Here is a 15000-nt window from a genome sequence, read left to right on the forward strand (position 1 = left end):
CTCAACAGCTAGAGATCTCTTTGAGCTGCTAATTAGTAGAGTCAGGTGTGCGTTGTTAAAGTTGGTGTTAAAACCTACAGGATGGTAGATCTCTACGAACAGGGTTGGGCAACCCTGCTCTATGCCTTTCACACAAGGTGCTTTATAGATTATAGAGATTTATAGATCAGTGCCAGTGTAAGTCCTACCAAGGTCTTCAGGATTACTGCAGTATTATTTCAGGGAGGTCGGTACTTGGAGTGGAGGGGGCTTTGTAAATCTCAAAAGCTACAGATACACGTTTCTTCTTCCAAAGTAACTGAATTAAATCCTGGCACTGTTCAGAATGCCAAATGACAAGCTACGCTTCACACAGGCACATACCGTGAAAGGGAGATACAGAATGTGTTCTATAAATAATTAAACAGGAGAGTAACAGCATTTTGCATATTAATGCGGTGGGATGTTTTGTTTTGTTTTCTTTTTGGTCTTTTTTTTTTTGGTTGGCTGTGATTAATTGTTTGAAGCTGTGAAGCGTTCGGGTGCGCAGGAAGACTTCCAGGAAAGCCATTATGACTGTAATGTGCCATGTAGCAAAGCCAGGGACAATCGTAAAAAGTGTAGTGTAGGGGAAACACGACTATTAAAAAAAAAAAAGAAAAAAGAAAAATTCAATTTAACAGCAGTGGAAATATCTGGCTCTGCAATGGATACTTTTTGATAGTTTTCACCCGTGCTTTTGGCTGTGTTCCTGCCAGGGTTCAGACTGGTCGTGACGTATTCAATTTAATCTTGAACTTCGACCCCCAAAAAGGACGATGTTCGGTATTCTAGAATTCAGAGTGTCTGCTTTCGTGATGTCATACTCTGCCATTTATGCCCCGCCTCCCGAGTTTTGAACTCCACGGTGGCCAATCACTGTGAGCTCTCTCGGTCAAGCCCCGCCCCCTCATGATTGTGGGTTCACTGTAAGTAGCGTCACCTCCCAGAGGTTGCCTTAACTTCCCAGAAAGCAGAAAGAGACAGCCAATGAAATGCATATATATAATATGATGATGTAAGACAGGGCTGCCCAACCCTGTTTCTGGAGATCTGCTGTCCTGAAGGTTTTCATTTCAACCCTAATTTTGCCAAACTGATTCTATTATTTAGTAGCTTGACGAGATCTCTGGCTGTTGAATGAGGTGATCTTTGCTAGGGTTGTAATGAAGATCTCCAGGATGGTAGATCTCCATGAACAGGGTTAGCGCCTGGTTGAGATACAGGTTAGCCGCGGAGTTAGCACCTGGTTAAGATACAGATTAGCCGCGGAGTTAGCGCCGCCGCGGAGCTGCTTTGGGCCGGGTTTAGCCTTATTTGGGGCCGCGGGTGAGACGGTTAGAGAGCGCAGTGACGCTAACGGCTCCATCTGCGCGAGTCTGCTCTGTCCCTGTGCCCGGAGGTTGGCATGGCAACACGCACGCCTCTTTCCCGCCATTCTGAGAACCTTCATTTAACAAGGTTTGCCAAAAAAAAAAAAATCTCCATCTCTCCAAACGTTCGATGGATTTCCTCGTCTCCCACATTGGAAAAACATCAATTTTGATTTTACTGCAGAATTAGTTTTTAATTCTCCCCTCCACTTTCTCTCTCCCTCCCACTCCCTCTCTCTGTTCCTCTTTCTCCTCTTCCTTTCTCTCTCGCACTCTGTCTCTCTCGCTTTCTGTCTCTCTCTTTCACACTCTGTCCCCTCCCTCTCTCTGTCTCTCTTTCTCTCCCTTTCCCCTCTCTCTCTCCCTCCCACTTCCTCTCTGTTTCTCTTTCTTTCCTTTTCCCCTCTCTCTCCCTTTCCCCTCTCTCTCTCTCTCTCTCTCTCTCGTATACTGTTTTATGCAGTGTTAATCACAGGATAGCTCTCCTTAGGCGGTGTCATGGCAGTCCAATCCCACCTACATCCGTTAAACTAGCCGGATGTTTACTGGACCAGTTCTGATTAAGCACCTAGGTGCAGTTCCACCCCCCTTCCCCATGGTCCAAATCCAGAGCCATATGGTGAGTCAGATTTTTATGATTAGCCATTAGCCACTTCTCCTGGCGCCATTTGACCAGGTGGAGATTCTGCTGTGATTCATGCCCAGGGCTGAGCATTAATTAATGCAGGTGATGATCACTGGCTTCCTCTGCTTGAATCATGATCTCGCACAGGTAGGTATTCTGTTGGTTGTACTGCCGCAGGGGTCTGCTCAATGCTCATTTAAACTGGATAAAGCTGTTGGGGTTCAGACCAGAACCCCCCCCACCCCCCCCCGCCCCCCCACCTCCAATTCCTAATGACTCTGCCAAGTCCCCCCATCACTGCACCCCCCCCCCCCATCACTCACACTCTGGAATATCTGGAAAGGGATTTTCTGCAATATGATTGGTTCTAATAAGCTTTAGCCAGCATCATGCAGCATGTCATCGGTTGGGGCTGGACTGAATCATCACTCATCATTTGTCGCCACGCTTACGTGGACCGTGATTGGTCGGAATAAATGATTCAGCGTTGGTTTGTTAGCCAATCAAAGCTGAAGATGTTGGGCTGACGTACCTCACGTCACAGCCCGGTCGGGCTCGTTGTACCTCCACTACAAATGGGCCGGGCTGATGACTCCTTGATGTGAGCCAATCACTGTGTTCCGCTGTGGGGAACAAGAGCTTCTGATTGGCTCAGACAAGTCAGGTGATTGATAGTGGGCACCGTAGCTCCGCCCCAGCGTCGGGGTTATTGACCTGCAATTTTGCATTTCCCTTCATCTCCTACAATTACTGCAGACTGCAGAGGGTATTAGAACCCCCCATATAACCCCGCGACCCCCAGTCTATTTGCGGGTGGGTTTTAAGCAGAGAATGTGGTTTGCGTGGCGGGGGGGTTGGGGGGGTTGGCGGGGCGGCGGGGCTTGTGTGTGTTCCCCTGCTAACAGCTGCATTGTCTCAGACATTCCCTACACTTGCTGAAAGAGACGCTCGCACCTGATTGGATTAAATGTCACACATCAAAGAGGACAGAAACACTGGCAGGGTGACGCGTCGTGCTTGCTCGCTGTGTGTGTGTGTGTGTGTGTGTGTGTGTGTGTGTGTGCGTGCGCGTGCGCGTGCGCGTGTGCGTGTGTGAAGTCTATCTCATTGTTTCCTGGCTGCTTTTCTGTTGCCATTTCTATTTCCCCGTGTCAGACTACGATATTGAGCTGTCAATCACTTGACTTACCTGAGCCAATTGCATTCCTGAGTAATGACCATGTATACTGTACCTACTTACCTACTGTAGAGCACACACACACAATCTCTCTCTCTCTCACACACACTCACACTCTCTCTCTCTCTCTCTCTCTCTCTCTCTTTCACACACACACACATAAACACACGCACACACACACACTCTCTCACTCTCACACACACACACACTCTCTCACACGCACACACACATTCTCTTACACACACACCCACACACACACACACACACGCACACACTGACGCTCTGTTCTGTATTGCAGGTGTGATGATGTCAGTAGAGCAGTGGCAGTAATCCCTGCACACTCTACCCACCTCTGCCTGTCTACACGGAGCAGCACTGAGCAGCACTGAGCAGCACTGAGCAGCACGGAGCAGCACGGAGCAGCACGGAGCAGCACTGAGCAGCACTGAGCAGCACTGAGCAGCACTGAGCAGCACTGAGGACTCAGCATGGCCTCTACAGCAGTGCTCATCAGCACCCTACTGCTGCTGCCTCTGGTGAGTGTGTGTATGCCTGTGTGTGTGTGTGTGTGTGTGTGTGTGTGTGTGTGTGTGTGTGTATGTATGAGAGAGTGTGTGAGTGTGTATACCTGTGTGTGTGTGTGTGTGTATGAGAGAGTGTGTGAGTGTGTATACCTGTGTGTGTGTGTGTGTGTGTGTGTATGAGAGAGTGTGTGAGTGTGTGTATACCTGTGTGTGTGTGTGTGTGTATGAGAGAGTGTGTGAGTGTGTATACCTGTGTGTGTGTGTGTGTGTGTGTGTGTGTATGAGAGAGTGTGTGAGTGTGTATACCTGTGAGTGTGTGTATACCTCTGTGTGTGTGTGTGTATGACAGAGAGCGTGTGTGTGTATGAGAGAGTGTGTGAGTGTGTATATACCTGTGTGTGTGTGTGACAGAGTGTGTGAGTGTGTGTATACCTGTGTGTGTGTGTGTGTGTGTGTGTATACCTGTGTGTGTATACCTGTGTGTGTGTGTGTGTGTATACCTGTGTGTGTGTACCTGTGTATGAGAGAGTGTGTGAGTGTGTATATACCTGTGTGTGTGTGTGTATGACAGAGAGTGTGTGTGTGTATGAGAGAGTGTGTGAGTGTGTATATACCTGTGTGTGTGTGTGACAGAGTGTGTGAGTGTGTGTATACCTGTGTGTGTGTGTGTGTGTATACCTGTGTGTGTGTGTGTGTATACCTGTGTGTGTACCTGTGTATGAGAGAGTGTATGTGTACCTGTGTATGAGAGAGTGTGTGAGTGTGTATATACCTGTGTGTGTGTGTGTGTGTGTGTATACCTGTGTGTGTGTACCTGTGTATGAGAGAGTGTATGTGTACCTGTGTATGAGAGAGTGTGTGAGTGTGTATGTACCTGTGTATGAGAGAGTGTATGTGTACCTGTGTATGAGAGAGTGTGTGAGTGTGTATGTACCTGTGGGTACATATGTATTTGCGTGTGAATGTGTTTGTGTTTATGCTTACCAGAGTGAGTGACAAAAATAATCACTTGATTAGAGGTGATTCATGTGGAAAAATTCTCGACTCTAGAACACAGGTAAAACAGAGACAGAAAGAGGTGGGGTGAGACAGATCTGTGCAGGAGAGGAGGGAGTGTTCAGGTAAAGGTGACACTAGAACACAGGTAAAACAGAGACAGGAGAGGTGGGTGAGACAGATCTGTGCAGGAGAGGAGGGAGTGTTCAGGTAAAGGTGACACTAGAACACAGGTAAAACAGAGACAGGAAGAGGTGGGGTGAGACAGATCTGTGCAGGAGAGGAGGGAGTGTTCAGGTAAAGGTGACACTAGAACACAGGTAAAACAGAGACAGAAAGAGGCGGGGTGAGACAGATCTGTGCAGGTGAGGAGGGAGTGTTCAGGTAAAGGTGACACTAGAACACAGGTAAAACAGAGACGGAAGAGCGGGTGAGACAGATCTGAGCAGTGTGGGAGGGAGTGTTCGGTAAAGGTGACACTAGAACACAGGTAAACAGAGACAGGAAAGGTGTGGGTGAGACAGATCTGTGCAGGTGAGGAGGGAGTGTTGGTAAAGGTGACCTAGAACACAGGTAAACAGAGACAGAAAGAGGTGGGTGTAGTACAGATCTGTGCGTGAGGGAGGGAGTGTTCAGGTAAAGGTGACCTAGAACACAGGTAAACAGAGACAGAAAGAGGTGGGTGTAGACAGATCTGTGCGGAGATGGAGGGAAGTGTTCAGTAAGGTTACGCTAGACACAGTAAACAGAGACAGAAAGAGGCGGTGAACAGATCTGTGCAGAGAGGAGGGAGTGTTCAGGTAAAGGTGACACTAGAACACAGGTAAAACAGAGACAGAAAGAGGTGGGGTGAGACAGATCTGTGCAGGAGAGGAGGGAGTGTTCAGGTAAAGGTGACACTAGAACACAGGTAAAACAGAGACAGAAAGAGGTGGGGTGAGACAGATGTGTGCAGGAGAGGAGGGAGTGTTCAGGTAAAGGTGACACTAGAACACAGGTAAAACAGAGACAGAAATAAAGGTTTTGGCCTACAGGAGGGAGAGGTTCACCTGACTGTCAAAGCAACTCGCCACAGTAAAACTGTTTTTTCTTTTTGTCCAGAATTACAAAAATAAAATTCCCTTCAAACACAACTGAATTTCCTTCCAAGCTAGGGATTATCATAACCTAAAAAAAAATTCTAAATTTAAAAAATAATAATCCACAAACACTTTACCATAGCCAATCCACAAACACTTTACCATGACCAACACCAAAATAGTTTACCACAGCCAAAACACAAACACTTTAGCATAGCCAATCCACAAACGCTGTATCATTGCCAATGCAGCAAGCCAGGCCCATTTCCCCTCATACACATCAGTGCTGTGATAAAAAGCTGTGAAGTGTCCTTAATAAAACTCGCAGCTTGACACATTCTGGCGTGCTGTAAAAAAAAAAGAAAGAAAAGGAAGATGGATGGAAAAAAGAGAACAATGGAAAAAGCAAATAAAAGGGAGAAAAAGAAAAAAAAGTCAAAGAAAGAAAGATGACAGATGAGTGATAGGTAGAGTTCTGGGTGGTTTTCCGTATCTTGGCAAACAACCCCCCCCCCCCCCCCGCCATGGCTGTGCCATCCGTAGATACATGCACAGTTATTCAGCTTACTTTCATTCTGTCCCTGCTTCACCCTCACCCTCACCCTCACCCTCACCCTCACGCGCTGGTGCGGAAATGTGTGAAACATGCCAGGAGAAAGGGAGGGAGGGAGAGGAGAGGAGGAGGGGAGGAGAGAGGGAGAGAGGAGAGAAGGGAGGAGAGAGAGAGGAAGGAGTGAGAGGGAGAGAGGAGTGAGAGAGACAGAGAGAGAGTGGAGAGGGAGGAGAAGACAGAGAGAGAGAGGAGAGAGAGGGGGAGAGACAGAGAGAGAGGAGTGAGGGGGGAGACAGAGAGAGACATAGAGAGAGAGAGAGAGGGGGGAGAGACAGAGAGAGAGAGAGTGAGAGAGGGGGAGAGAGACAGAGAGAGAGAGAGTGTGTGTCAGTGGGAGCAGGCAGCTGTAGTCTGTGTGCTGTAGCTTCCTCAGTAAAAGCCTGTTGAGGGCCGGCCTGGCGGGGTTCTGAGTCTGAATCTGAGTTCCCTCCATTTCTCATTTTTTCTCTCAGACCACACAAGTGGTGAGCCCCCCCCCCCCCCCCCCCGACCCCCCACCGAGGCTGAATGCTAAACGCTGCTGTCACTCCTCCTGGTGGGGGGTGGATGGGGGGGTATGTTCAGAGCTCAGTGTACCCTCCCACCCAGACCCAGGCCAGCTCAGGGTCCAGGCCCGTTTAAGCGAATCGCCACGGCAACGCTGACGGTTGGACAGAAAAGGTCCCGGGGTGTGCGACTGGTCCGGTCTGCTCGCGTGTAACGATGGGGCCGACGGCCGCTCTCCCTGGCGCACCCCCGGGGGGGGGGGGCAATGGGCTCCGTTATGGCTGAGTACATGCCCCTGGGCAGCGGGACGGGAGAGACCGGGGTCAAGGGTCAGAGGTCAGCTCCGAGCCAGAGAGATCACCTGTGATTGATGTTTACATCAGAGCGCGCGTTCTGAGAGATCACCTGTAATGCGTTACAAAACACTGCTTAAGTGAGATCAGCTGTTATTAACGATTTTTTTTTGCGTCAGAAAATCTGCACGACCGTCCGTCTATAATTAACCAGGACTCCGCCCCTCGCTGTGCCCCTGCCAGCTCGCTAATTATAACGATGCTGACTGCGGCGCTGTCGGGGGAAGGCTGCGTGCCCAGCGTCAGGGTGGGGGGGTCCTAGCAGGGGGGGGCATCACTCCTAAAGGTCAGTCATGTTGTTCTGCTACATCACTCCCTGCACTACCTGTCATCCCAGTCCTGGGATGCAACTTCACTGTATCGACATATTTCACAAAATATGCTTTAATAATTTTAATAATAATAATTAATAATTTAATAATACATCTGAAAATGTGCAGGCACCACTAAATATATTTTCCAATACATGCCAGTGTATCTTTTGCTTCATAACACATTCTGTTGGGTGCATTCAAGGAAGAGTTTCCTGTTTCATCAATAGGCCAGTGTGTGCTACTTCTTGAAAACATATTATCAGAACCATTGTCACAAAAACGGGACATTTTCCTCTTTTTGGGATGTGCATTGTGCTCAGATGCTCCATGAGGTGGGGAAGGGGGGGTATTGTCCCAGGGACCTCTCCTCTCCCACAGAGAATACGGGGTGGGGGGTGTGGAGGGGGTGGGGGGGGTGGTGGGAGGCTAACTCACATCCTCCATCTTTACTGCGCACACCGATTACAGACAGGTGTTTCCAAGCCACACGTCAATCAAGTGTGTGTGTGTGTGTGCGTAACTGCATATGTGTGTGTGTGCGTGTCACTATGTGTGTGTGTGTGTGTGTGCGTGTATCTATGTGTGTGTGTGTGTGTGTGTGTGCGTGTATCTGTGTGTGTGTGTGTGTGTGTGTGTGTGTGTATAGTGAGTGCACGTGTGCGCGCGTGTGTGTGTATGTGTAACTATGTGTGTGTGTGTGTGTGTATATAGTATGTGTGTGTGTGCGTGTAACTATGCGTGTGTGTGCGTGTATCTATGTGTGTGTGTGTGTGTGTGTGTATAGTGAGTGCACGTGTGCGCGCGTGTGTGTGTATGTAACTATGTGTGTGTGTGTGTGTGTGTATAGTGAGTGCACGTGTGCGCGCGTGTGTGTGTATGTGTAACTGTGTGTGTGTGTGTGTGTGTGTATATAGTATGTGTGTGTGTGTGTGTGTGTGTGTGTGTATAGTGTGTGTGTGTGTGTGTGTGTGTGTGTGTATATAGTATGTGTGTGTGTAGAGCAGCAGTGGTGTCTGAATGCCATCCCCCTGTTCTGGTTAAATAACGGTTCTGCCCTTGTTCTGTGGGGCTGGGGATCTTCTCCGGCTGCTTTTCTGCTGACGCTGTCAGTCTTAGCAAAGATCCGACCCCCCCCCACCCCACCCCACCCGCCACGGGCCCGGGCGGAGTTTCGGGCGTGGCCCTCGTCTCATTGAGTCTGCAGGGAGGTGGAGAGATGGAGAGAGGGATGAGTTTAACGGAGGGAGAGAGGGAGAGAGAGAGGGAGAGAGGGATGAGTTTAACGGAGGGAGAGAGGAGAGAGGGAGAGAGGGATGAGTTTAACGGAGGGAGAGAGGGAGAGAGGGAGGGAGAGAGAGAGAGAGAGGGAGGGAGAGAGGGAGAGAGGGGAAGGGTCGTGAGGCTACACGGCTGTCACCTGGCGTCATGTTTTAAACCCCGCCGGCGCTGTCGTCGCGGCTCGGGGGCTATTTTTAAAGAAAGCTCCCGCTAGCTGCTGATCGCTATGCGGCCCCCCAGTGACAGACAGAGAGTGCGCCGCTGCCTCGGCCCCCCAGTGACAGACAGAGAGTGCGCTGTGCGGCCCCCCAGTGACAGACAGAGAGTGCGCTGTACGGCCCCAGTGACAGACGAGAGTGCGCCGCTGTTACGTGCCCCAGTGACAGACAGAGAGTGCGCTGTCGCAAGGCCCCAGTGACAGACAGAGGTGCGCTGTACGGCCCCAGTGACAGACAGAGAGTGCGCCGCTGTACGGCCCCCAGTGACAGACAGAGAGTGCGCTGTACGGCCCCCCAGTGACAGACAGAGAGTGCGCCGCTGCCTCGGCCCCCCAGTGACAGACAGAGAGTGCGCTGTACGGCCCCCCAGTGACAGACAGAGAGTGCGCTGTACGGCCCCCCAGTGACAGACAGAGAGTGCGCTGTACGGCCCCCCAGTGACAGACAGAGAGTGCGCCGCTGTACGGCCCCCCAGTGACAGACAGAGAGTGCGCTGTACGCAAGGCCCCCCAGTGACAGACAGAGAGGCGGCGCTGTGAGGGACGGGTCCTGGCAGAGCCGCGTAACTGCCGGAGCGCGTTAAATGCGCGTTGACGCACCGCGGTCGTCGGCCTGACGCCCTTGTTCAGGGCAGATTACAAAACGAGGCGCGGTCGTCGTGAGTTTCTGCAGATTGATCCGAGCAGCTATTCTACTGTACAGAATACACTTGCCCCCCCGACTGTAATGTCGTAGCTGAATGGTTAGTGCTTGGTTGGTGTGTGGTGTGTGGTATAATGCAGTGTCTGTATGGGTTGTTTGGTGTAATGCAGTGTCTGTATGGTTGGTGTGTGGTATAATACAGTGTCTGTATGGTTGGTGTGTGGTGTAATGCAGTGTCTGTATGGTTAGTGTGTGGTGTAATGGGGCGTCTGTATGGTTTGTGTGTGGTTGGCTCTGTATAAAGTCCGTGTGTTTCTGCTGTTCCAGATCTCGACTCAGCCGTCAGAAAATTCCTACTGCGTGATCCAGCGGGAGCAGGAGAGATGCATGGAGAAGATGGCTGAGCACGACCCCGCCAACGACCCCGAGTTCGGTTAGTAGGCCCGTGTGCGTGTGTGTGTGTGTGTGTGTGTGTGTGTGTGTGTGTGTGTGTGTGTGTGTGGGTGTGTGAGTGTGTGTGTGTGTGTGTGTGTGTGTGTGTGTGTGTGTGCGTGTGTGTGTGGGTCTGTGAGTGTGTGTGTGTGTGTGTGTGTGTGTGTGTGTCTGTGAGTGTGTGTGTGTGTGTGGGTCTGTGTGTGTGTGTGTGTGTGTGTGTGTGTGTGTGTGTGTGGGTCTGTGTGTGTGTGGGTGTGTGTGTGTGGTGTGTGAGTGGTGTGTGTGTGTGTGCGTGTGTGGTCTGTGATGTGTGTGGTGTGTGGTGTAGGTCTGTGAGTGTGTGTGTGTGTGTGGGTCTGTGAGTGTGTGTGTGTGTGTTGTGTGGTAGTCTGTGAGTGTGTGTGTGTGTGTGCATGTGTGTGTGTGTAGGTCTGTGAGTGCGTGTGTAGGCGTGTGTGTATAGATAAGTGCTCTCTGTACAATGCAATGTTGCCTTCAGTGCCAGGTTATGTCAATTGGAATACTTATGAATGCTTATGAATGCTTATAAATGCTTATGTATTCTTATGAGTACTTATGAATGCATGTGCAGGCCTTATGCAGGGTTTACAGTTGCTCCTGTGACAGTGCAGTCGCTCTGGATAAGAGCGCTTTTTCTGAACGGTTGATTGTAAATGTTTTTGTGAAGGTTACACAGCATTCCACACACAGCACGCCTGCTAATGTCTCACTCAGCACAACTTACTGCATCCCCCGAGTGAGAGAGACGGGGAGGAAGAGACAGAGAGCGGGAGAGGTAGAGAAGGACAGAGAGAATGAGAGAGAGAGCGGGGGAGAGCAGGAGAGAGAGAGAGCGGGATTATTTATTATTTTCAATGGCTTATTTTTTGTCGTTTAATTATTATTTGATTTTTTTTATTTCAAATTTTAAAGTTTTCTTAAACATGATTTCACACGTGTCATTTTCAGCATGGTTATTATTAGTGATTTGCGGTCCATGTGCATTGTTCTTCGTAAACCCTCAGTGGCCCTGTGGCCAGCAGTGTAGCCGGGAAATTGCGGGTTGCCATTGGTTAATCTCGGGTCCAGCGTTGCTAGGAAACAGGTCTCCACTCTCTCTGTCCAGTCCGTGTCAGAGAGCAGTGCCTCATCCCTTAGCCCCCCTGTTTTACCTCCCGCTGTTCTGCCCCCCCCCTCCCCCCTTTGCTCCCGCAGTCTCCCCTCTACCCAGAAACCCCCCCTCGCCCCCCGGCCCCCCCACAGCCCCCAGTCTTTAAGGGGTGTCAGTGTGCCTAACGATCAGCCAATCACAGGAGGCTTGGCTCCGCGGAACAGGCTGAGAACAGGAAATACTGCTGACACACTGAACTGCAGGATGGAGAGAATGAGAGAATGAGGGAAGAGGAGGGGGGTGGGGGATAGGAGAGGAGGGAGACTGGGTACAAGAGGAAGAGAGAAAGCGAGATGGAGGGAGAGAAAGGGTGGAGAGATGGGGAAAGGGGAAGAGGGGGTTGCAATTACAGCGGTACAGACAGTGAGACAGGTAGACAGAGAGAATTGGGAGAGAGTGAGACAGAAAGACAGAGAGAATGGGGAGAGAGTGAGACAGAAAGACAGAGAGAATGGGAGAGAGTGAGACAGAAAGACAGAGAGAATGGGAGAGAGTGAGACAGGTAGACAGAGAGAATGGGAGAGAGTGAGACAGGTAGACAGAGAGAATGGGGAGAGAGTGAGACAGGTAGACAGAGAGAATGGGAGAGAGTGAGACAGGTAGACAGAGAGAATGGGAGAGAGTGAGACAGAAAGACAGAATGGGGTAGATAGAGAGGAGAGAACGGAACAGTGAGTGGGAGAGAGAAGAGAGAGAGGAGAGAGCAGGAGAAACAGAGGGAGAGTGAGTGAGCGAGAGAGAGAAAGAGAGAGAGAGAGTGAGAGATGGCCATGCTCTCTGGCTGTAGTTGAGCTCGCACGGGAAGGTCAGGTCTGCAGCAGAAACCCTGCTGCCTTTCTGTCTTCATGCTGTCATCCCCATGAAGAGCCTGCATTAATCCCACATGCTTCTCCCCCTCCCTCTCTCTTCCCTCTCTCCCTCCCTCTCCCACTCCCTTCCCTCTCTCCCTCACTCTCCCTCTCTCTGTCTCTCTCCCTCCCTCTCCCTCTCCCTTCCCTCACTCTCCCTCTCTCTTCCTCCCTCTCCCTGTCCCGGGGTCACGCGTGGCCCTGTGGCGTAGCACGGGCCGTCAGCCAGCCGGGATTCAGGGCGTGGAATTGACACAGAACCGCGGACCCCTGAATTTCACACCCTGGTTGTCACGGGTAACCAGAGAGGACAGCTTAATTACAGGGCTCGGCCTCTTGCTAGCTGTCTCTGCTAACGAGTCTCACATCATTACTGCGCTTCTTAACTATTCACCTACCGTGCTATTATAGTGATTATGCTCATTATGATGACGCTATGTTATTATTATTATTATTATTATTAGTGTGGTTGCCTTAGGGCAACTACACTATTATTATTGCACATATTATTAGTGTGGTTGCCTTAGGGCAACTACACTATTATTATTGCACATATTATTTATTTATTATTATTATTCCACCCATTTTTTGGACCGCTACTCCTCCCAGAGTTTTCACACCACATACACGTGCCATATGTCAAAATGACCGGCTTCTTTGGGAATCGTGTGCTATTACTTTGTGGAAAGTTTCGCTGCACGGTTTTTGAGAAATATTAATTTTTATGCCCAATTTTTCCCCATAGAGATGAATGGAGAAGGTGACGTCATTCATATGCGAACGGTGAAGTTACAGCATTGGTCGGCTTTGCACACGTGATGCCGTCAGCTCTACGGTCTCAGCAGGCAGGATAGGATATAGCTGATTGCGGAAGTGAAAGAACGATATTCAAAATGAAAAAGTACAAATGAAAACGCTGTCAGCTAGGTATATCAACAAACATATGGCTTAGGCATACCCAGAAGTCCTAAATAATAATAGTACTTCACAAGATATTACGCAAATTCGTTGACGACGTTTCGTCAGAATGCTAGTGCTAACAAAGAGTGCATGGCTTTAATGCGATAATGACAGCACTTTCGGTTGACCTAAAAAAACGATATTAAAAAACCAAAAATAGACGTGCTGTTATACCTGGTTAGAAAGCTTATGCTCTCAGCTACTGAATAAACGAATTTTCAAACAAGCCAGACTTTGCGTATTTGCATGCTAGTGCTAACAAAGAGCGAATACGTTCTATGACATGATGACATAGCTTTCGGTTGACCTAAAAAAACGATATTAAAAAAACAAAAATAGACGTGCTGTTATACCTGGTTAGAAAGCTTATGCTCTCAGCTACTGAATAAACGAATTTTCAAACAAGCCAGACTTTGCGTATTTGCATGCTAGTGCTAACAAAGAGCGAATACGTTCTATGACATGATGGCATAGCTTTCGGTTGACCTAAAAAAACGATATTAAAAAACAAAAATAGACGTGCTGTTATACCTGGTTAGAAAGCTTATGCTCTCAGCTACTGAATAAACGAATTTTCAAACAAGCCAGACTTTGCGTATTTGCATGCTAGTGCTAACAAAGAGCGAATACGTTCTATGACATGATGACATAGCTTTCGGTTGACCTAAAAAACGATATTAAAAAACAAAAATAGACGTGCTGTTATACCTGGTTAGAAAGCTTATGCTCTCAGCTACTGAATAAACGAATTTTCAAACAAGCCAGACTGTACTGAAAACTGGAACAACGCCGTCAACAGCACGTGTGCAGCAGCTTCAGGTCCGGTCTAACTCCAGAAATTTGGTCGGCTAACACGTAGTAGGCTATCCTGTGTCTATGAGTTCGTATCTAAGGTAACAGATTAAACTCTGAATTGCAGCACAGTTAAATGTTTTTATTTGAATTGTAAAAATGAGCTGAACTTAACGTAAAACCATAAATCAATCACATTAATCTCCCTAGCCCTGTCTTGCTTTTTAAAATGGAGCGGTTGTGCAGTGCAGATATAACGTTTTTCCAAGACCCTCTGAAGTGGCCAGCTAGCTTTATGATTTGCCGTCACTCGTCACAGCATACCGTGAGTAAATCGCTGATCTCAAGTATTGATGAAGGGTTAATTTAGCTCTGAATATGTGTGTTGCAAATGAACTCGTTGCCGTGATGTTATAGCATGTATAGCATACTCTGTCTCTGCTTATACTACAGAAACTGTTCACTCCGTTGTGCACAAAGTTGACTGCGTTGGCGGCAACCACACTTCACAATTTCTGCAGGAATTGTCTAGTTATTATTATTATTCTGTGATGGACTGGCAAACCGTCCATGGTGTATTCCTGCCTCCCCAATGCATGCTGGGATAGGCTCTAGCACCTCCTGTGACCCTGACCAGGAATAAGCAGGTATAGATAATGGATGGATGGATTATTATTATTATTATTATTATTGCTTTTGTTATGAGACACACATAACACTGGATATAACCCCTTCCCTGGGGGTTGCCGGGTTACCACTCAGCCCCCAGGTGTGTGTTTATCGATGCTGGTGGGGTCTGGCCCTGGAGGAGACCTGGTGTAGAGTTCACCTTTACGCCTGAATTGAAGTACACCTCCGGGGCATCATGGCCTAGGTAATGCAATCACAGGGACATTAAACGTCGGGTGTGTGTGACACACGTGGAAATTTGGGGCCTGGGAGCTGTTGTGATCCTTGTTGCATTTGGTGTTAAGAGTTCTGCCGGTCTGTTATATATTATTGAGCTGTTAGAGGAACATTATGAGGACACTGTGTATAGGAACATTATGAGGACACTGTGTATAGGAACATTATGAGGACGCTGTGTGTAGGAACATT

The 15000-nt window shown here is 48.9% G+C and overlaps 1 protein-coding gene across 2 annotated transcripts in view; it reads left to right on the plus strand.

Moving 5' to 3' along the window:
• The window catches only part of adcyap1r1b (adenylate cyclase activating polypeptide 1b (pituitary) receptor type I), a 26330-nt gene that overhangs the window by 2638 nt on the left and 8692 nt on the right, over positions 1-15000 (plus strand). For both annotated transcript variants that reach the window (XM_064333916.1, XM_064333917.1), the window contains exons 2-3: positions 3492-3729; positions 10024-10129. In XM_064333916.1, the coding sequence (XP_064189986.1) occupies positions 3682-3729; positions 10024-10129 (154 nt within the window). In that variant the 5' untranslated portion in view covers positions 3492-3681. The remainder of the gene's footprint in view (positions 1-3491; positions 3730-10023; positions 10130-15000) is intronic.

The sequence above is a fragment of the Anguilla rostrata genome, chromosome 4 (genome assembly GCF_018555375.3).
Source record: "Anguilla rostrata isolate EN2019 chromosome 4, ASM1855537v3, whole genome shotgun sequence".
In the NCBI taxonomy this organism is placed as follows: Eukaryota; Metazoa; Chordata; class Actinopteri; order Anguilliformes; family Anguillidae; genus Anguilla; species Anguilla rostrata.